At 38.9% G+C, this 23155-nt stretch overlaps 1 protein-coding gene across 2 annotated transcripts in view; it reads right to left on the bottom strand.

The window, feature by feature from the left end:
- The window catches only part of MYBPC1 (myosin binding protein C1), a 44623-nt gene extending 22747 nt beyond the window's left edge, over positions 1–21876 (bottom strand). For both annotated transcript variants that reach the window (XM_087764052.1, XM_087764051.1), the window contains exons 1-16: positions 21835–21876; positions 20238–20386; positions 19761–19878; positions 18837–18888; positions 17244–17300; positions 13714–13880; positions 11316–11448; positions 9568–9692; positions 8367–8472; positions 7893–8059; positions 6151–6313; positions 4779–4885; positions 3415–3548; positions 2157–2313; positions 1395–1499; positions 562–750 (exon numbers count right to left, since the gene is read on the bottom strand). In XM_087764052.1, the coding sequence (XP_087620178.1) occupies positions 562–750; positions 1395–1499; positions 2157–2313; positions 3415–3548; positions 4779–4885; positions 6151–6313; positions 7893–8059; positions 8367–8472; positions 9568–9692; positions 11316–11448; positions 13714–13880; positions 17244–17300; positions 18837–18888; positions 19761–19878; positions 20238–20303 (1846 nt within the window). In that variant the 5' untranslated portion in view covers positions 20304–20386; positions 21835–21876. The remainder of the gene's footprint in view (positions 1–561; positions 751–1394; positions 1500–2156; positions 2314–3414; positions 3549–4778; positions 4886–6150; positions 6314–7892; positions 8060–8366; positions 8473–9567; positions 9693–11315; positions 11449–13713; positions 13881–17243; positions 17301–18836; positions 18889–19760; positions 19879–20237; positions 20387–21834) is intronic.
- Between the last annotated feature and the right edge of the window lie 1279 nt (positions 21877–23155).

The raw sequence follows: 23155 nt of genomic DNA on the forward strand, positions 1-23155 counted from the left end.
CTTTATATGAAAATTAATCTCTCACTAGGTGAATGACAAGGCCCTCTACCTGTTACTTTAATATAAAGCAGTAAGAGGACATGTAAAATAGTGTAAAATATGACCTAGCCTGATCTGGCTAGGTCTGCAAAAGGATATTGAAAATATGTTATCCCTTTCTGCAAAAAACCCCCAAGACTATAATCCATCATCATTGTCAATTCTGTAAATTGCCAATAGCTTGAGTCTGTTGACTCAGGAGGTACCTATGGTATACAAAAACATGGAACTATTAATTCTGGTCCTTAAAACATATTGACCATAGTATATCAGGCTCACCTATAGCATGTCACTGTTTTATTGTGGTGCACCATTTTTCTGTCTATACATCCTTGTTTCTTGTTTATAAAAGACTATAAATCCTTCGGGGATAGACATATAGTTTATGCAGCACCTAATAAAGACACGTCCTGAGCAACACAAGTGTAACAAGAACTACAGTTATATAAATAGATGACTGTAAAAATGTATCAAGGATAATTTTATAAATGCATACCTATCTCTATGCTCTTGTTTACTTACCTAAAGGAACAAAGGACTTTGAAGGCATACTTGGTTTGGAAATGCCTATTGCATTAACAGCAAATACACGGACCTCATAAGCAACACCTTCAATCATCTTCTTTGGCTCGAAAGTTGTTTCTTTACACAGTTCAAAATTCAACCTCATCCACCTGGAGCTTTGTTTCTTTTTCCTTTCAATGAAATATCCTATTGATCAAGCAAAATTTAATTATACTAAGTCGTGGCATAAAGCGCAATAGTGAGGGGTCTATTTTTTGACTGGCCAATAGCGTTTTTCCTGGATACACCTCAAGATCTTCTAGCCTCAGAGTGGTTTAGGGATTATTGTTAATTTTCTCCTCTTGCAAACTACCCAATAGTCACCTATTTGGCTTTCATGGCCACATATGAGCTTTTTTTGGACTTCACTTACAACACCACTGTACTTAGTTCAGAGTGAAAAGGGCCTGATTCTGCTGGCCTCTGGGCCCCTCTGACTTTCCTCTTGGTTCAGTGTATTAGAAGATATTCCAATTTACTCGGTAAACTGCTTCTGAAATCCCTGCTAACATTCAAACAGGCTAACTGTTCCAAGTTTGGTGTTATAAAAGGTTGTCTTTCAAGTAGGGGGATTGATAATGTGGTGGCATACGGAATGACAAATCTCAAAGCATTAGAAAAACAGGTATCCCATAAAGTTGAAGACTGGGTAGAACATTCTTGCAACTGGATACCCAGAATGCAGCTCTCCAGGGCCTGAGCTAAACTCTGATCCTATGGCATCCATTATTTGGGGTTTGTTTCTTTTGTCTATATTAGAGAATCACCACAAAAAAAAGAAAAGTATGTACCTAAGATGGGTGATCCACCATCATTTGCTGGAGGTTCCCAGGTCATAACACACCAGTCTTCACCCACCTCAGTCACATTTGGTGCCTGAGGAGGATCAGGGACATCTGTTGTAAAGAAAGTAAATATTATTTAAAAAAACCCCACAACTTTCTTCTTTTTGAATAAGTTGAAATAAAAAATGTCAAATAAGAAACAAATCTGAATAGCTTTTGAAGTGCAGCAGGAGTTCCTAATGAGGAGAGAGAGAGAAAGAAGGTCTTTGTGGATCCTGGCAGGTGGTTAGGAAGGGATAAGTGCCAAGCTCTTCAGAACAGCCAAGACACTTAAGGGACACTTGAGGGCATGTGGTAAGACAGGGCCCACAGCCACATGGAGAATGGAGAATGGAGAGTGTTATGGGCAGCCTGAGGCAACTGCACAAGTTTGGTCCTTGTAGCGTGAAATGGCAGCGGGGTGATAATTAACTCCTACTTAAATCCCATGCTAAGCTCCTGTGTCCTTCAGTAACACTGGGCCTTAGTCTCCTTGAACCTCAATTCCACATCTGAAAATGGGGAAAAACAGGGAAATGGAAGTTTTCTGAGAATCTACAACAGTTTGCTATCTAGGGAGGACAGCATCTACAGAAGAGACCCTTCAGATAGGGGAAGAAGAATTTGTCTCTTGTTGGGGTGCAGAAAAGTAGGGTTCTTCAAGGAGCATTTATTATAAAGGGCTGTAGTAAAAGACATGGCTCATGTGCACTGTTCCACATGACTTACCAACCACTTTAATGTTGATTAGAGCTGTGTCCTCTCCAGCCTCATTCTTTAATGTTATTCTGAAAGGACCTGAATCTTCCCTCTCAGCTGTATCAATGACCAGACAGCTGCTGTCTGGGTATGTTTCTGCCCGTATTCTTCCACTGTCTGTGATCCACTAAGAATCAAAGTAAGCAGAGGGAACAGTCATATTTTCTGGATTTGAGAATCCAAATACTCAAAAATCAATATCCAAATGCAGTACAGGACACTTCAGCAAAAATACTAAAGTGACCGTAAGAAAAAACACACTAAAGCTCAGAATTTCAGTCACCTAGTGATCACAAAAATGACAAAATAACTGAGGGACAAATAAATAACTTCAAAATACAGTGACTAGTACTCAGTTCAGCCATTGCATCTCAAAGGAAGAGCCACTAGACTTACTTGTCCTGTAAGCAAGAACATGCTTTTGTCTACACGACCTGTCATTAATTTGATGGAAAGAGAGTAGTGAATTCTCCCAAAAGTCAGATTGAAATGCAATTCATTCAGTTTAAAGGTCAGAGGGATTGTAATGGTCAGTAGTTTGTCCTCACAGATTTCAAATGCTGGCATGTATTTTGGAGTAAGAGCTCTCCTAGAATAGTTCCCTATTTGGACAAGTCCACAGTGGTGATACTACAATTAATATTTGAAAAATAGTAGTCAGAGATTTGACTAGATAAGTCTGATGAATCCAGTAATAATAACATGTTCAAGCTTCCACATACCACAATGAAAATTTAAATTGGGATTGATCTGTGCAACATTTTGCATTAAGACACCAGATGCAAGACACCAATTGCCCAGCCTATTGTTTCATTTGAGACTTGACACTCCATCAGAATTTATCATCCATTTTCCAAAACCACACCATGGCCTCCTGTCAAAACCTGGCAGCCATTCTGGGCAGTATGTACAGACAAAGTGGCCATTTGGTAGATTTTCAATAGTTTTCTTCTGCATCTCATATGTCCCTCTCCTTTACAATTTATTTATAGCAAAACCATATTTTTTTCCTTCATTAATTTCAGCCTTTCCTCAAAAAGACCCAAAAGATACTAAATAATATTTATCCATTTTACCCTTCATTTTTGAGTGAGTTGAGATTGTAGGTAAATTGCGTTTCCTTCTTATTTTCTGCCGTTAAAATCAATGTCTTCACAAGGCTAAAGGTTATTTTTTTAAGTAAAAGGCCCCTTGTTAAGCTAAAGAAACGTGTATAATGACAATGTACCTTGTCCCCTTTACTCCACATAACTTTTGGAGTTGGCTCGCCAGTGATGGGGATCTCAAGTCGTAGTTTGCTTCCTGCCACTACTGTCACAGTGTTACCTTCCCCAAGACCATCCAGGTGGAGTTTAGGAGGATCTGAAAAAGGAGAGATTGTCCAGATTTGCCACGTGGCTGTCACTCTGAGAGTTCAGTGACCTGGCACAGGTCTGCAACATAGAGAATACAAAACTCTATATTTTGTATTTTCCTGGTATTTTGGTATTTTTAGTCAACAGATTTTTTGTTTGGAAGAAAATTTGTGAAGAAATTTTTTTTGAAGAAAATAGTTGTCTGATGAAAAATAAATCATAGCACCATAGAAATTTGGGAATGGTAGGACATTAAAAAAAAAAAAATCTGTCTTCCTAAGGCAGAATTATGCATATTTAGGTAACTTCTGAGAGAGGTCTCCTCTTAAGTGGCTCTTGAGAATTTCCATTGCAGGCTTTCTTCAACACCTGGGGTTGTCACCCGTCAGACATCACTGTCCTTACTGTTTAAAAGTTTTCTTAACCCAAATCCTTTTTCTGAAAATGAAATGGTCGCTTTTGTTGTCCCCCATGTGTCTGGAGAACAACTGATGAATATCCTCTTAGAACTTTTTTTAATGTATTGGAAGGTTCTATCTGTAAGCATACACGCCAGTACCCATTCCCTCTTTGTTCCCCCTAAACCTTGCTAACACAGATATCTCACTTCTTTCAGCTTCAATTACAAACCATATTTTCTAAAACTTTGGGCATTTACATTGCTCTCCTTTTGACTTCCAAGTCACTGGTTGCAGTTAAAAGCCAGTGAGGTATTGCTGCGGGAAGAGTCAACGCATTGTTTTATTTTTGTTTGAATGACTGGGATCATTAACAAGCCTTCTGTTTTGCTGATTGAATAAAAACTGACTAGAAACACTCCACTCTCTAGATATCATTTGATGTATTTAGGGAATATGTACCAACTTTACTAATCTTTTACCAAACTAAATCACATTTTGAAATGTCAGCAAGCCAATTCTTCAAAGAAGACAACACTGTGTATCTGAAAAGAGGATAGCAACAGGTGTTTTACACAAACTCTTAGTAGTAGAATTCAACATCAAGAAGCCTTCCCTGGGAGCTCCCCCAGGCTTGTAAACTATGAGCAGATCCTGAGCACAGGTAAAACACTCTCTGACTAGCTCACACTTTGCTAAAGCAGCCGCTCTGTTTTCTGTGGTAGATGCCTGCTCAGAGAAAACAAACTGGTTGTAATCAAGGATATTTCACACTGCTTTTAAATACCACAGGACAGAGAAAGAGATGTTATATATAGGTAATTGTGCCGTATACTTACCCACAACATGTACTTTGCATGGAATATTAATATTATAGGCATCTGGTACAAACATATATTCACCCTCATCGTCAACAGCAGCGCTTGCTATAACAAATCTGTGGATTCTGTAAAAAATTGAAAAAGAAATCGATGTAAATTATTTTTGAAGATGGCTTGAAGCTATAAGGAAAAATCTGTGAAAAGTTTAGGAGATCTGTGCAAAGTGTGTAAAATTACTGAATAAAAATACTTTGCTGGCTGCTTAGTGGTATCTTAGCTGATTAAATAATTTATGGTTTGTACAAAATATTATTGAGACAACCATCAAACAATGTAACCAATTCTCACATTTTTTGTTTGAATACAGAAATAGAAAAATACAGGAGTGTAATCTTGACACAGGGATTCTGTGCTGCTGCCATAAGATTGTAATTTGGTTGTTCAAGAAGAAATCTTTAGGTGATCCCATTGTGAGAATATTCTGACTTTTGTTAGACCATCTTTGTGACAAGATCCAATCTACTATGTGTTTGCCAGAATAAAGAAACGGGAGAGCAAAGCACATGCTGTTCTTACTACCTAACTGTGTCTTCCAGTATGATGATATTTTTGCTCTTCTGTCACCCTCTGTGGCCAAGCTTTGTTCAAGGTAGGACTCACCTCTCTGCCCTTTGCTCCCCTTTCTCTCGCCTCACCCTATGGGCCTACATGGCTTGTGGGGTGCTCCTTCACCTTATGTCAATCCAAGGGGTCATTGCACAGCTGGCACTTGTCCCTTACTGCGACTTAGCAAGCGTAATGGAATCAGTGCAAACATTTCATAGCCTGTTTAGGAGCATCTTCACAAGGGCAGCTCCCAGCTGTATGAATGGTCTGCTAAACTGAAGTGAAGAGGATGTAGTTAAAGATAGGACCTGTTTGGGGTTTTGTGGTTTTTTTGACAAACTTTCCATGAAATAGGATGGATCATAAGTGCAAAGGGATCTGATATCTCCACACACTTTGCATGGGCAGAGATACATGGTCTGAGTTGACACAAACAGAAGCTATCAGAAAAACAGACATTTAAAAGCTATATATTTTTAATAATGTCTAACAATTATTTTACCTTGCTACTTAATATCCCATACTAACAGCAACAGCAATGTCAAGAAAAATTAATACCTTCAATTTAGATGGATCAAGTATTTGATTATTGTCCTCCACAGCCAAAAGACACAAGATGAAAGGGGGCAAGGAGACATGGCTTTTATGATGATAAAAATAAATACGTTTGAGGGACAGAGGTTAGGCTTGATTACCAGATAATTTTCAGTGAAGTAACCCACATATTGGCACATCTCTACAGTGTCATTCCATCAAGGGTCAAGTCAATACACAACAGGCTTACCTTCCTTTGTGATAAAGCTTTACACGGTCACTAGCTTCGACCAGTTGCCCATTTTTGTACCATTTCCCTTGCACGTTCTCAGATATCTCACACTTCAGGTGGATTTCCTGTCCAAGCCTCACAGTCTGGTCTTCTAGTGCAAGTGATATCTTCAGTGGTCTCACTTAGGAAAAGAGAAGCAGAGATATTAATGCTAATATCAAACAATAGGTCATGATTCTGTCACAGAGCTGCTACTAGCCATCACAATACTCTTCAAATCAGAAAAATGCTCCCAATAATAAAGTTCTCAAGTCCAAGTACCAGTAATATGTACACGTAAGCTATGTAAGTTAACCTCTTTTCATGCAGTCTGATGCCTTAGAAAGCATGATCCAAAATACCCATGCCCTGACTGGAGAAACTCCATGGATATTGCCAGTAGAAGAACTAAGCCCTGGAGCACAATTTGAATGCTCTCACCTCTCTGGTGTTTAGGTGCTGGAGGTAGGGTGTTTCTATCCCCCAGAGTCCAGTAAGAAACTTCCAAGAAGTATAAGACCTGCGTCCCCAGACCTATGCACTAGAAGAGATTACAGCCCACTTTTCCTGTGATCTAACAGCCATCTAACTGCTCTCATAGCTCTCCCAGCTGATCCGACATAATTTGGAAACTTATCAAAGTATTTCATCACAAGTGGGGACTGCAGTTCTCAACCTGTTCTGTCAGGCTGGTAGCAAAGGCTGACTGGCCAGTAAGCTTAACTTCATACGCTACTTGTTCTCATGTTTGCTGAACTGCCTTAACTCACCCTATGAATAGCCACGGATATTACTAGCTTTGGTAAAACTTGAGTCTGAGAACTGGTGCCCCAGTTCACATCCGCTTTCTGGAAGATTAGGTGCTGTAGACCAAAGTCCAGGCTGAACACGCGTATGTATTCAGTGAATATCCCTGACTATAATCTGACATAGGAAACAAAGAGTGATGGGAAAGGCAGCATTTTATAGAAAGCCAATTGAAAAATCCTCAGAAGAAGTTGCATGAAAGGAAAGATGATGGAGCTCAATAGCCATGGAGGATCATTTCCAACCTGATAATAGAACAGCATGAATTGGTTGTGCTTAAGATGCCGATTTGTACGAAGTAGTTAAAAGCAGTATAAATATTACAAAACATATAAATATTACAAAACGGTGTATGTTTATGCATAATGTATGATAACTTTAGAGAATGGGCACATACACTTCACTAGAACCCACAAGTGTTTTAAAGAGATATTGCATAAGCAATACTGAGGGAGCTACATACTCATGTGTTTGTGCCTATGAGTTCAGGTCAAGTAACCCTGATGCCTGTTAATCACTATGCCTAGTTATAGAATTGCTTATTTTTTCCAACATACTTTTTTTCTGATTTTGGATAAAAAGCCTTGGTTTGGCATCAATCCCTGAAGGGATTAAAGAAAAGCAGATACTTCCTTTGAAAATTTCACTTTGTTAGCCTATTATATCTTTGGATGGATAGCTTTGTTTTCTGTCTTAACGGAGTGACAGAAAGTTTTCAAGCAGGACGAGTTCATTGCCAGTTACTGCAAATAGAGTCTAAAGGAAAGTCACTGTTCTGGAGATTTGCAGCAAAGAAATTGGTATGGAAGTTAAATCTCTCTTTAAACCCCCAGGAAAAGGCAAGAAAATTATTTATTTCTGTAAGCTAGTAAGCTGTGGCATACGAATTCAAGAGCAAGATGGATGATACTTACAATCAACTGAAAGCTTAGCTTCTGATTGGCCTCCAGTTGTCATTACTGAGTAAGTTGCATTGTCATTTTTTGCGGCTTCCTCTATGATCAAAGTGTGTTTTTTACCCTCAACCTTGATTCGATACCGAGATTTAGGTTCATTGGTAAGTTCTACACCATTCTTAAACCTAATGGAAAATAAAGAATGATTATTTTTCCAATAGAAGTCCTGTGCAAATAAGACTCCTATAGACTGAACTTCCAGAGAAGACTTTATAAGACTTAAGGCACAAGAAAAGGTTAAACAGACTCATCCATGAGTGTGTAAGGATATTTTTGCTGCTGCTACATTTTTAAGTAATGTTTTCTTGAGATTTTTCTTAACAATTTTTGTGTTTACAGGTATAGAAAAAGCTGTCCACATTTTTGCCTACAATTAAAATATTCTGGGCTTTATTCTCAAGGAAAACAGTATCTGTTCAAAGTGTGGCTTACCATTTCACATTTGCATCATCCTCAGACACTTCACAGCTCAGTTCTACTCGTTCACCAACATAGGTACTGGTATCCTCCAGGCCTTTGGTCACCAAAATTGGAGGATCTTTGGAAAGATAAAATTACAGATTTACAGTCTGAGAGAGAAAACTAAGTGAAAGAAATTTTCAAAATCATGCTATAGAAGGCGATACTACTTTAAAATTCTAATATCAGTCTCAGTGCAGCTTTTTCTGCCTTGAATTAGAAAAGTGATTACTCATTAAGATGCTAGTAGGAAAAGTGCTAAATAAAAACATAACATTTGTTCAGATTAACGCCTGTCTTTCATCCCCTTTTTATTGACACTTTGTCCAGGCAGGTCGACATGAGAAGCTGACATTCCCCTATTGCCTCCCACAGATCCCTCTTATAAAGCTGCATTTTCATTAGGTCCTGTAGACCGTTAAGCACAATAAGATGTCCTGATGACATAATGCAGTGCCCTTATTGGTTTAACTCATTCCTGCTGTCAAAACTCAAGTTTATTTAATAGCAAGGATTGTACAACAGTTATCCTATGATATTTATAGGGGCAGTGGGCTCCATTATTTTAAATAGCTTTCTGAAATATTTGATGATTTTTTTCTCTCACTGTAAGTTGTTTTTCTGTTTGTTTTCTTGTGCATGTGTGAGTAATGCCACCAATATTATCAGTAAGACTACCAACACTGTGGGAGCAAAAAGGGTGAAGAAATGGCCACCCATTCATATCTTTTGATAGAGTCTTCCCTTAAATCTGTGCAGATGGAATGAAAACTAACTGCTAGAAAGCCTGATCTGAGGGTACTTGAAACAGACCGGTTGGACCAAGAGTATCAGGGTCATCAGGTACCTAAGTGTGGTGTTAGGGAAAGCCAACGCTATGACAAACGAGTCTCCAAAATGGCTTTAAAACTATGAAAGGGACCACAGCCCCACTAGATCCCAATGCACAGTATGAAAGCAACCATATCCCCATTTCAGGGCTTTCACTAAATTACTAAACACAGGATGAGGAGAAAAAATGGTCAGGGATCATCAAAATACAGAGTGATCCTAAGGGCTGCTAATACAAATACAAAAATATACTGAAACAGATCCTCCTTGTTAGTTTCTGTTGCAGTCAAAGAAGCCACACCAATTTACAGCAGGTGAAACAGGAACAAGCTGACGTAGTTACCTCTCACAAACAGTTCTGTGGAGCATTTCTCGTCACCTGCTGTTACGTAATAGCGAGCATCGTCTGTCATCGTACAATTATTGATGAATAAAATTCGCTGGTTACCTTTGTGCTCAAAAATATATCTGTTTGAACAAGAATGCAGCAAAGATACATTAGCAAAACTGCTGGACCCCTTTTGTTTTATGTAGAAAGTGCTTTAGGGATTATTAGAGTTGAAAAGCCTGTTTTTACACAGAACTGGAAAAATTGTCCTGGGAAGCAATTTTCAAGATTCAACAGAACTGTCATAGACTTTTTAGCAAAAAGAGCTATGGTGTAGAGTGACAACAAGCATCTTCTGGCTTGTTCCAAAATCCCAGGCCTGGGTGATATGAAAAAATAAAAAAAATGAGCAGGCTCTGAAGGATGGCAAATAAAATGGAGTCTGAAACTCTAGATGGGTAAAGATGAGAATAACCAGTAACAGGACACCATCCTCATTCCAACACTCTTAACATTTTTGTAAAGTATAATAATAGCCAAAGTTAAGAAGTTAATATTATTGGTAGGCCAGATGGCACAAGAGATCAGTAATGGGATATGGGGTTTTGGTAATGGGATATGGAGCCTTTCACCTTTATGTCACCAGTTTAGATCTGCTCCAGGTTTGTAATGACCAAAGCTCATTAGCATCTGACAGCTGCTTCAGCAGCCTGGAAGAAATGCACTGGAGCATTCAATCCAGGTCCTTCTACTGGAGAGGTATCCATACACCATAGCTGCCTGCAAAACAGTTCTGAACTGCTCATGGCAGATATAGGGGCTAAAGAAAAGGTACTCTCTTTATTATTCATTTTTTGTCAACTATGAATATTAATTAAAATCTTTCATTGACTTCCGCAGCAACAGAATGAAGGAAGTCTGCCCCTTCTCTGTGAGAGGGCTTTTGCTAATTACTATTTTTTCACAGGGCCAGAGGAGAAAGTTGCTAGGATTTTGTGCTGCTGAGCAACATTTGAGGAACATTACATTGTTGTGCATTACTGGTTGCACATCATCATTCCTAGCTGTGTCTGACTGTGGAATGGGATTTTCTGCACCGGGTGGTAAGAGCTGGTTGTGCCCACACGAGGGACTGGGCTCCACTTCCAGCAATTTCTCTACCTGTACTCAAGTGTCTGCACCTGAAAAGCCACTTCTTCTAGATAAAGCCAAAGAGTAAACCAGTATGCAGGTGATACAGATGATGAAGCAGCTTGGGTACACTAGGCCTGTTGCACATGACTGAAGTCACTTTGAGCTAAAGCAGGTTGCTGACTTCAGTCTGAGCATTAATGGGGTAGTGGAAGGTGAGACAAACGTCACTCCCATTTCCTCAAGTGGTTGGGTAAGTATGTGATGTTAAACATCTCTCCTCTTAGCAACCAACTACTGTAGAAAGATTCTGACCTCCTTCAGACATAGTACTGAGGACAAGAGATTTATTTACTCGCGGTGCTTCCTGATTTTTTAAAAACTACCCAGTAGGAAATGGCTCCATCTTTTGTTGGGTGTCTTTAAAAAGGAGCCAGTCTGCATTAACATTCAGCATACAGTGGACTTTTCTGGGTCATAAGCAATATAGCATCATTTGCATACTTTTCACGTATAATGAAATTCAGAAATAAAATTGGCGCAACCTGAGCAGAGATAGATCTATGCAACACACTCATCAAGGAAGTACATGTGTACCCATTTTATTGCTTACATACAATAAAACCACTTACTTTGCGCTTGGTCGTATTTCTTGGCCATTTTTATACCACTTGAGTTCCACTGTTGGATCTGCTAGCTCCACCATGAACCTTACTTTACCTCCTTTGTCCACCTGATATGCAGGATCAAGACCTTTGGCAAAAGCTGTTGTGGAAGCCAAGTGTTATTATAAAAGAAGATCAGAAAAGAAGTAAGACTATGAATGCTGAAATGACATTGCATAAATCTCATCAAAGCTGTCAGAATACATGCATACAATGTTATGCATCTCTCTATATTCTTAGGCTAGTCCTTATGAATCAGTTTATTTTCTAGAAACATTAGAATAAGCACAAAGCTATGTGGATCTGATTATCCTGACCAAGTTCAAGCTAGCATTTCTTCATGACTTTGCAGTGTGACTGTATTCTGGATAGAATTGGGTAGACATAGCTTTGATAGCTTGCTGAGAAGCGCTATGTCAGAATAAAATGGTATACAGCTGGTGCCATCAAATAATTTACAATGGATCTGTTAGAAAGGACTTCTCTATTAGCACCGCCACTCAAGTTAACAGGGAATTTTAACCTAAAATTCCTATTGATCTTCCCACTATCAGAATAAACACATTGGTTTGTTTAAAAGCCAAATTAGCTTTCCTGATTCTTTCTGTAGGTTGCAAGGTGTACATTGCAGTTCCACTTGGGATAAATGTTACAGCTGCAAAACATTTGCAAAAATATTTTAAACCAGGCAAGAGTTGTCAGTCTGTGAATCCTAATGGGGCTTTTCAAAAAGGTTCTTTGAGATAGGCAAATGTAGGCCAAGTTGTTCTGGGTAAGGTAAGGCCAGGTGCAACTCAAACATTTCAAAACACTTTAACATTAACATTTAGATATTGCCAGCCACAAAAGTTAGACCCAGGGGAGCAGATATCTGTGGCTTAAAAATAAATAAATAAATGGTGCCTCAAACAAATTGCCCACAGCTGAGTAATCAATTTCTGCTAAGATTTATATCATGCTTATGTCTGATTGCAGGAGACTGAATATATTGACACAACAGAAGAATTATTAAATCTGAAAAGGATTTTTTATGTATCTTGTCACAGTGTAAAAGTTTCCAATTTATAATAAAAGTGGTGTGAGGGGAAAAGCACCCTACTCTCATCCTGTCACTACTATAGACATTTTCCCCAACATCTAGAGCCCCTCCTGTAGGGAAAACGCTGTCCACTGAAAAATCCTGATATGGCTGGCAACTCCATCCTACTCAACAGGGAACTGGGGAGAGGGACCAGACAGACCGGTCCCAGGTCCTGAGAGATGCCTCTATCCCAGTAAAACATTCAGGCACTTCCACTTGATGCACCTGGGTAGGGAGCAGCTCTTCCTGCCAGCTGAGCAATTCCTGCCCCAGCTTCCAGCCCTACTCCAGACTCCTGGGTGAAGGGGAGGAGTTTCCTTGGGCTTCAACCCCTTGGAGAGCTCCACTGGATATAGGAAGTGCCCCAGTGGCTCAGCCAAAGCCCATAAACTCTATTTCTTCCTCCCTGCCTCAACTGTGGCCAGAATCAGATATACCAGCAAATGAAAAATATAAATAAAAATTGATGTGTGGTAAAATAACATGTTATGATGTGAGGTAATGGATGAGGAGAGATGATATATCAGGCAGCTGGATTACAGATGGATTTGTGGAGGATTTCACCTACGCAAAAAGGACTGCTCCAGGAAACCAGTAGAGCAGAAGATGTATATATTGCATCCAGTTCTGAAGTGCTCTCCAGGAACAAGCAAATGCCACAGTAATATAATGGATAGTGTGTTGTATTTATATATGTGCATGTATGTATTATGCAACATATACATATATTTTATATACACATATATATACACATATACATATAAACACATATCTATATTTATGTACGTATTACACCACCCATTCTATTCAGTAGGGTAGATGAGGAAAGACAGACCTAAATGTCCTCACCCAACACAGGGCGGAGGGTTTTCAGTACAGCTGGGATTTCAGAGGAATGTCAGATAGAGTGCAAAATGAAATTATGAAGAGCAAACAATGTGTTTGGAGTGACACTCTTTTAGAGCAGAAGATATTAATGATAACACAAGGTCTAATTTCCATACTGTTTGATCAGGTAGCACCTTTTCACACAACTGAGGACTTTGTTCCAGTTGGAACCACTGTTGGGCCAAGAGGGTGGGACGCTTTTGGAAAGCACTGAATGGCATAGGGTGTTTACACTAACCAGAGTGGACCAAAGCCTTCTTTTGATTAAATCCTTGCAGAAATAAGGCTTAAGTTGTAGTGTGCAAGTCCCCTTATATGGAAATGAAGCAAGTTTGGGTTTTTAAGGTGGACACTAATGTTTGACTACAACATCAGAATATTCTGCCTTGTCCATACCTGCACTCTTCTTCACTTCCCTGCGCATGCGCTTCAGACGCTTTAACATGCCTCTCAGGTCAGTGATACCATACTGAAAAGCAATCTTCTCATATTCACTGGGATTCGCGTTCTTCAGGAGCTCCCACACATCTACTTCAGGTTCTTCCTCTTGCTGTTTAACCTCCCTAACAGTAGCAAAATAAAATTATGGGAGAAGAGTTAGTGAGACTTTATCACACCATAAAAAAAGGTGAAGCTGAATCTATGGTGAGGTTAGAAATGTTTTGATCAAAATTTGAAGGCCGCCATCATATTTTTTTATTTCACTCAGTATGAGTGGAATAGCTCAGAATGACATTCACACCTTACTTTACACTTCTTCAAGGCAGAATTTGGATATAAGTTTTAATTTGTCCTTTTCTAATGTAATCAGTTATGAGTTTTTATATTGCTTCATTATTTAAAAAAAAAACAATACAGTTTGAAAATTTAGTTCTGTAATAGCATATGGGCTAATCCCACTTAAACCAGTGTTATCTGTTGTAACTTGAGTGGAATCAGTTACAATTTATGATGGCACCACTGAGATCTAGTCTAATCCATACATTTCATAATTATATAAAAATGCTTTCAGACTCTGAGTTCCTGTAACTGCTACTAGGGTGACCAATGAAAGGACATTGAAATCCAAGGGAATCCGGGTCTCTTTATAGTTACACCAGTGCTTCTCAGAGTTACTTAAAGTTGGCATATGGATAGGAACTGGAGATTTCCACACCAGCTTGGACTTGCAAGATGGATCTGTTGGCTTCCATGTTTATCTCAGTCTTAAGAGCAGGAAGTGTTTTCAGAGGCCTGTGTGAATAGCATTACCTTTATACGGAAGTTTCAATACCGTATTTACTATCTGCAACTCCAGGCTAAGACAACCAATAAAGAGAAGTATAATTATTTTCACGATGGCAGCCATTAAATGAGAGAACAATGGAAGCATCCTAAACAAAATGATAATTTTTGAGATTGACAGTTTAGCTCAAAAAAGTGAACTGCTAGAACAATCTGGGAATTGGCACAGAAATCTAGACATTTTGTCCTGTCAATTCATTAGGATCAGACCAGAATCAGTCTGATTCGATCTAGTTGGTCTAATGAAACACAGAACAGAGTGAGAAAATAAACATTTGAGAAACAAAAAAAGACTGAGCTTTGGAGTGAGATACTGTTAGAGCTGAGCTCTATCAAGTCTGACAGAGAATTTTCTTTAGCATATACAGAAATAGCTCTGGGGGTCCCTGAGAATCTGTGCATGGTTGGATGAGCAACTATGGAAAACTATTTTGGTGTTTAATCCGTGAGGTTTATTAATTTTTGTAATATGCCAGTGTTATTTTAAAAAGGAAAAAAGCTGCTCACTGAGGAGTCTTTGAAATACTTACATTGTTACCTTAGAATTATTGTTAGACAATCTCAGGTATGTAATTTTATGTTTTGTTCCTTCGTGCTCATGCTTTCTGGAGGGTGACTATGTACAGCGAACGCTGGTGTTTCAGTGAGATTCCTTCTGCATGGTGGCAAGTCAAGATCAGCTTGCAAAAATATGTAAAAGCTGACACACCCCATGGGGTGGCATTCTCCTCCCCCAGGGCTGGCTGCTTGCCATGCAACACCTGTCCATGCTAAGGAGAGGTACACTCCATGGGAATCGAGATAATGTACCCCTTTAAATTAAGTAGTAGTTGAGAATGAGGATCAGTTAGAGTATCCTGATTTTCAACCAACTTGAAACAATTAATTCCAGACTCTTTTTCCTCTTGCGTAACTGGAGAACAAATTATGACACTTAGAGCAAACCGACTTTGTTCTGAGACCACAATAGTTTCTTCTGTGGGTATTGGGCAAACAATGCTTGCTATTTCCTAAGCAGATTGACTTCTCTACAAAATTGCTTTCAGATCTTTTCCCTGAACATGTGCATTTTGTTGAAAGATGTACTTTTTTAAAAAAAAGGACCTAAATGTTTGAGTGTTTTTGAGATCTTGTGCCTTTTGGAATTTCGTGCTGTTACTGATCCATTGCATTGACGAAGCATAACCAGTCACAGAGTGGCTTACTGAGATAAGAACTGGTTTGTCTTCCTGCAAGACCAGCACGAAATTAGAAAATAGGCAGTATATAGATTCTATGCATTTAGGTTTTTTTTAAAAACATGTTTCAAGTATTATGCACCACAGGTGAAAAGTTCTAGCCCTTTCCTTGGTAATATAACCATAAAAAAGAGAAGGAATGCACCTGCAACATTGCCTCTTGAAAAAATTGAAATGACAATGTGTATTTGTCTTCATAAAAATGGATATTACTATCCACACTGGGGCTTAATTAGCTTAACTGAATCTTATTCAATTAAGCTCAGAAGTATGGGGTTGCATTTCAGTGCCTGAAGCAAGGAGGCGAGGAACTGATTTGACCAATATCAAATAATGGTGTTTAAAAACCAAAAGTTTGCTTTGCCCATTAACCACACGATAGGTATGCTATGTTTATATGGCTATACAGTATTTATCTTACAAAACATGTGAGTTACTTGTTAGCGAAGTGGTAATGACTCTTAAATCACATTTCTCTTTCCACAAAAACACCAAGACCTCTTACATGCAACTCTCATGTTGCTAATAAAACACCCCACAGGCAGTCATGAGAACTGTCATGGTAAGTTGTATTAGTATGATGAAAAGTCAAACTGAAGATCCTAATTAGGGATGAGAAGATTAAAAAACCAAAGACCTGGTGGATTTGAATTCATTCAGGTAATTCTTTCACTGCCTACTTTTACCTTCAGCCTTTCCTGTTTGCTTTAGTTGCTTAAATACTATTCTCAAATCATAGCCCATGAGCCCATCGTGAACTTTCTGTGTAATTAATACTGCTTATTGGGTTTTCCACTTTCAGAGTAAGTAGTAAATGAGATAAAGGATCTAGTTCCTTTACCAATTCTCTATGGTCAGTTGCCATTGATTTCCATGGTGTATAACATGTCTGTGGTAAATTTTAAAAAATGATCTTGTCTTAACCTGTTAAAAGACTAAACTGGGTTTAAGGTCTGAAATAGCTAGAGGCGTAACGATCATAACACCAGATTTTCAAGGCAAACCAGAGAAAAACATGCCCAAGTTTTTCTCCATCATAGCAGTTTTTTACTCTTGCACCAGACTCAATTTTCTGAACTGCTCATCCCTGAGTAGGAAATTCTCCCCCTCTACCTTCCATGCAAACACAAAAGAAATAGCAAGTAAACTAAATGTTATTGGCCTCTTTAGGTTGTGGCTCACTTTTTTCCCAGTGCACTCAAATCTGAGGTTTCTTTTCTGCACACTTAAAGGTATAATTAACTGAACATTTGAATATTATACTATGAGAATGATAGTTAGAAACATTGAAAAAACTGAAAGGTCAGAAAATTCTTAAGTTATTAATGCTACACCTGACTTTTTCTGTGTGCGAACCTAATGGTTTGCAATCCACACCTGCTCACTGCATCACTTGGTTCTCACCTACGTTTCAGGAGACCACTAAAGTCAAGTTCTCCTGCATCGTCTTGTCCATCACCGCTGTTATTAATAGAAAAAGATCAAATCTTTGTTTAATACAGGGAGACTTAGACAACACACATTGCGAACGCTCTACATGTCTCATATACTCAACACTGTCCAGACACACAAATAATGGTATAAAATCAACACAAACTTGTATTCTTTTTCACATGAATTATGTTTCCTTAGGCACTTGTGAAAAATAACACAAATGTTTGTATTGCTTGTTCTTATACTTCGATGACAAATTTTTGTAACTGCATACATAAATTTGCCAAAATTTGTGTTAGATTTCAGTAACACAAATAAATGTGAGCTAGTCAACACAACGAGCTTTGTTTTTCATTTCCATAGTGTATGTGTATAAAAACAAAGGACTTGTGCTGATCTTTTGCTATGAATGTAGAACAAAGATTTGCATTGTTGGGTGGTGCTTTTAACAACACATAGCTGTGTCAAATACTGATTGCAAAGCATTACACTTAAGATTTAACCTTTCTCTAAATGAAGGGAGAAACGAGGTAAAAAAAGAAGAAACAGTACATTGTACATTTTTACAGATAGAATCACAGTCCTCTGAAGGTGCATTTCTTTCTATAATGTGACCTTAAGCAGTAATACCCTATTATAAAACACATATAGACAAAAGAAATGCCCTCAATATTTGTAAAAAGTAAGGGCAAAATCCTGCAAATGTTAAGCCAAATGTTGCCAATATCTCATCCCAGATTTTGCATGCAAGATATTACTTAGACAATCAAAAAATATTCAGATATCCTCATCTGCTTGGGCAGAATAGTTATTGCATTTTTCTTTTAAAATGTGCTCAAGAAAGGAGTGCACCTTGAATGTAATATCTTTCGCATTTAGTCTTTAAATCAAATCCCTCAAATAAAAAGTTACTTTTAAAATAAAAATAAAATAAAAAAGCAGACTATAAAATCACAGCTTTGCTTGAATGTGTAAATTAATAAACTGCATTCATTTTAAGTTTGTAAACATTTTCATTCTGAATACTTCTGTCCTTCTAAGAATTTTCTCCATAAAATGTAAAAATGACATCTATACTGGTTTCAATTGCTATTTTATCACAAAGGTAACTAACAAAGGAAAAGACTTCAGACACAATGCTTTATCTTATGGCCTCTGCAATATATTATTTGTAGTTTTTCTGTAACGATGGCCTTATGACACACTTTTTTACAATAAGATAACATAAAGCCAGACCCTGTCTTCTTGAAATCAGTGTGAATTTTCTCTCTGCGTTTAATCAGTGCAAGGTCAGGACCAGGAACTTTCATATTGTAGCTGACAATTTTCAGGAAACACGCAGTAGAATATTTTAGTGAATTAAAATATGATTTTAAAAACCTGTTGTAATTATTTCATTCTACCCATTACCAACCGCCCTAAACCCCACGTCTTTAATCTTTATTTACAAAAACATTTTTTAAAAATACTTGATACAATTGTCTGCCAAGATTGTTGCAAGTTCTGTGCATGCTACCAGCATCCATTACTGAGGAGCTTCATAGGATCACAGTTTGACGTTACCTTCTTTTGAAAGCAGATCTGATGTCAATGGATGGAGCAGCTTGGGAAGATTCTATGAAATAACAGTAATACAGGAATTAAAATCTTAATTTGAAGTTAATGGAACTTATGTAATTGATGTAATTTGGTGTACGAAATTTGTTCTGTTTCCTGCTAAGTGACCACAATTTGTGCTGCTCCTTTGGCACTAAATTCTGATAAATGCAAAGCTGCTCAGTGCTAAGCTAAGTTTACTTAGTGTGTTTCTCTGCATAGCAGATCTGTCTCTGTGATGTTTCTCTCCGATCTCCTTCCTGCCTGTACATAGGTTCTGGCCTTTTTGTCTTGCCATTCCCTATGCTTTCTCTCCTCCTTGCATCTTGCACTTTCTCAGTACGCTCAGCATCAAAGGAAAGAGACAGTCTTCTCTGCAACTACAGACTCATGTTGATTCTCAGTGCAAGGATGAATCCCCCTTGTGTGAATTACCCATTTGTGCCAGCCTGAATCAGATTAAACAGTTCTGATCCACAGCTGGTGAATGGATGCAGCCAGGTTGGCCCCTGCCTCGATGGCCTCTGAATACACACACCTACCTATGCCACTTGGGCTGTCAGTCAGCCGTCAAATGTCCCCTTAACTGTGACCGGCTTCCCCTGACTGGTGAACTAATAGTCTGGTCTAGGAACATGCTTCATGAGGGTGAACAACTATTTTGTCCACTGGCTGTTGGCCCTGGCACATCAGAAGACATCCATCTTTCTCAGTCTCACACTTAAGAACTCTGACAGATACATACTTAAGAAAATTCTCTGAGCTCTATGCTAAAAAATGTTCACTTTAAGGATTACTTCATTTAAAGGTTCTGAACAAAGGTAGGTGGCATTTCAGTTTAGAAAAAAAAGAAATCTTTATAAAGCTTTACAGAAACAAGCGGAATCTTACCAGTGACTTCAAGGTCAAAAGAGCAACTATCAAACTTGTCCTTATAGGATACTTCACAGCGATAGTTCCCTGCATAGTTTTCCTTAGCTTGAATGATATGCATCTCAAATGTGTGAATCTAAAAATCAAACATAACTGTTCATTAATGTGGGGGATACATTTGCACAAAGCAGAAGTTAAAAGATCAATCTTTCAGACCTAAACCAGGAGTAAGGAATAACTTGAATAAAGGACTCTGGAAAGAATCTGGAACCCAGAAATGGCAACAGAAAACTTTGATTTCCCCACCACTACTTGTCCTGCGCTGGGAGAGCAGAAAAGTCTGCTTCTGCGCAGGGTCAGAGATCATCACTGAAATCTGCATGGGGAAGCCTGGGCTAGAATTCAATGCTCTTGAATTTCTACCTGTTGTCTTAAACTGATCTTTAAGCTCTCTTTGGAGCCTTGCCCCCATAAGTAGGAAAAGCAAAGACACACCTTAGTGTGACGCTCAAAGGACTCTTTCAGCTGCAGGTGCTTCCCCGCTTTACTGGCCAGATCCATCCATTTGCCTTTAAACCACTTAACATTTGGCTTTCGGAGAAGATCTTTGGCTTCTACTTTGGCTATAAATGTAATATTCCCACCTTTTAAAAAGAGAAAAGAATAATGCAATCATTGAGGAACATGTGCTTGTCAGTTATGTCTGTACAAGTTTCTTTTACTACTGCTCCTTCCAGTCTCCGGGTGCTAGCTCTAACACGACAGTAAGAATCAGATGGAGTCACACAGGCAATGAGAGTACTGCATTGTTACAGAGATTAATGATTTTGGGTCTGGAAGGCTTCTGCCCATGTCAATATGGAGCTTGAGACATGGAGAAGCATGATAAATTAGTTGAGGCAAAACTCCATGTTGTCATAGGCAAATTGTTCCCAATATTTGAATTTCCTTGCTTAAAACAAGCACAGGTGTTCCTAGGCTACCAGACAGTTGTAACATAAATAAACTCCAGTCTGGAAAAGAAAGCCTGGAGCTCTTCATGCATTTCTATCATTAATTCTTTAAGCTGAGAAGGGAGGGGAAAGAGTCTTTAAACAATAATTTGAGAATAGTAAAAGTTAGCTCAATTTTCAGAACACCACTGCCCAGCCCCTGCTGAGTTTCCATCCTAACATTCATGGTCTTCCAAAGGAGAATACAGCTAACTCCTTATATTTATTTTCCAAATAAATCCTCCCCAAATGCTCTTTTTCTACTCAGAAACCAAGAAAAATAATAGACATGTATAAAAAAACCGCATCTGACTATGTCTTAGCGTATCCAAGTACACAGCAGACATATTAAGTAGCCCGTACTGAATTTCTCACCATTGCTGCTACCCTGCTTAGGGTGCAGCTACCTTACCATGTTAGTATGGCTCAGGAGTGCAGTTTGGAAGTGAACTTCCTAACTGTCCCCATTTACTGTGCTCTGGTTCATGACACAGAAAGTCCTCACAGTGCTTGAACTGGATTCCTCTGGGGTGAAATTAAAACCAAAGATGTGCTCTGAGAGTTTACCACCTGTGTTCCAACTGCTAGTAGGTGTATAGACCACCAGACTAAACCAGAGCTAGTCCAGAGCAAATTCCCCAGAATGGTTACAGTGGGGGTGACCCTACCAGCTTCCTTACAAAGCTGTTTCTTTTAGTCTACCTGCTAATTTACACACAGCTGTAGGGTACAAAAATTGACCCAGCAATCTCTAAGATATGCTACAGGCCTTTGGGTAGATCTTCCTGACATGTCAGTAACAGTACAGCCAACAGCGTCACAGTAACCAGCTCTCTGCTCCGGAAACTATACCTCTTACCCATTCTGCTCGCTAAACTATTAGATTTTGAGCTTGTCTTGAATTAAGCACTTGGGTTTTGCTTCTTTTTGTATAGTCTTTTTGCCTTCAAAGAGTGGAGTTCACATCCAACTATAATCAGTAGAAGTACTTGTAGCTGAGGACAGAAGCTGAGTGTCACAGGAACTGCACATACCTTCCCAGGATCTGCCTCAGTCTCTCTCTCTGGAAGTGGCTTTTGATCATGTTGCTAAGCACTTACCAACGCTCACTGAACCGCTCTGAGGTTTTTCGATAAATAAAGTGGATCTTTGGGAGTCATCGTGTTTTTCTGTCTCTTCTGGAGCTCCTTCTCCAATAGACCATACTGAGATGCAGAGAGAGAGGAAAAAGTCAATCATCTGAGCATGTTTTACTCCCTCCAAAATACACTTACCTGAACTTACTAAACTCTCTAAACCTATTACCTCTCTCTTCAGATGTCCTGAAAGATATGTAAGTTTTTGTTCACACTGACATCCATTTCTTGGCTGTCACATTGAACATACAGTTCTTGCAGGAACGCTACCTCTATGGTGACAGAAAATGAAACTATCAGGGAGGAAGAGAGGGGAACCTGATCAGCCAAGATGGGTACTGAGCAACTCGAATGGCACCAGCATTCAACCATGAGTGCTTTACAGAGGCAATGCACAAAGGTCAGCTCTTTGTTTTTCAGAAGAGGTGGAGGTTCTGAAAACACAAACAGCTATAAGCACAAACAAAACACACATGATGCATAGTTTTGGTGGGTCTCCCTCGAGCCCAAACTCAGTCAATTGTACAAGCTAGTTTTTCCTCTTTATCTGCAAAGTAGGGCAGGGATGAAGCTTACTTTTGAACTTTGTTCTCTTTTACCATGATAGAAGCAGAGAGTTTGGGGATCACTCAATACCACATCCTGCCCCATGCATAGACTGTTTTACAGAGAAATAGTTTGTCAGATGGAAACAATTGTGTCACATGTTCAGATACAGCGCCTTCTCTTTTGGAAATTGAGATTTTGGAACTGAGAAGGAATAACGGTGCTGAGAGAAGCAGAAAGTGAGCAGTCTACCCAGGGCAGAGAACTGGGCCAGCACAGCTGTGCATTTCTGGTCTTTCTGTTTATCTGAACAGCCCTGGCTTTGTGCCATGCAGTTACATCTTGGATAAATACATGCAAAACCGTGGTCAAAGCTGATTCCTAACAGAAAAAGCAGGGAGAGCAAGGCAGTAGTGAATGTCTGTCCATTACCTGCTCCCTTTCTACAGAGAGGTAAAGCATGTGTCTCATATTCCACATGAGAACTTGCGGAGTCCACATGCCACATCTCCTATTTTGGGGAGTTATGGCCAGTACATAGGGGAACTTGAGTAAAGCCAGTGCTGCCCTGGTAGTACTGAAGAGCAGAGCAAATGTGGAAATGTACAACTATAATTGACAAAGCCATCTGTCTCTTTCAAACCAAAGCTGCATCTCCCTTGTTCCCCTTGAGCTTCTAATTGTTTCAGAAGGTAGCTTTTTATAGTTTATCCAATGCTCTTTTGGTTTTGGTTTCATA

The sequence above is a fragment of the Nipponia nippon genome, unplaced genomic scaffold (assembly GCF_047370975.1).
Source record: "Nipponia nippon isolate SJK-2023a ecotype South Korea unplaced genomic scaffold, ASM4737097v1 scaffold_3, whole genome shotgun sequence".
Lineage (NCBI taxonomy): Eukaryota > Metazoa > Chordata > Aves > Pelecaniformes > Threskiornithidae > Nipponia > Nipponia nippon.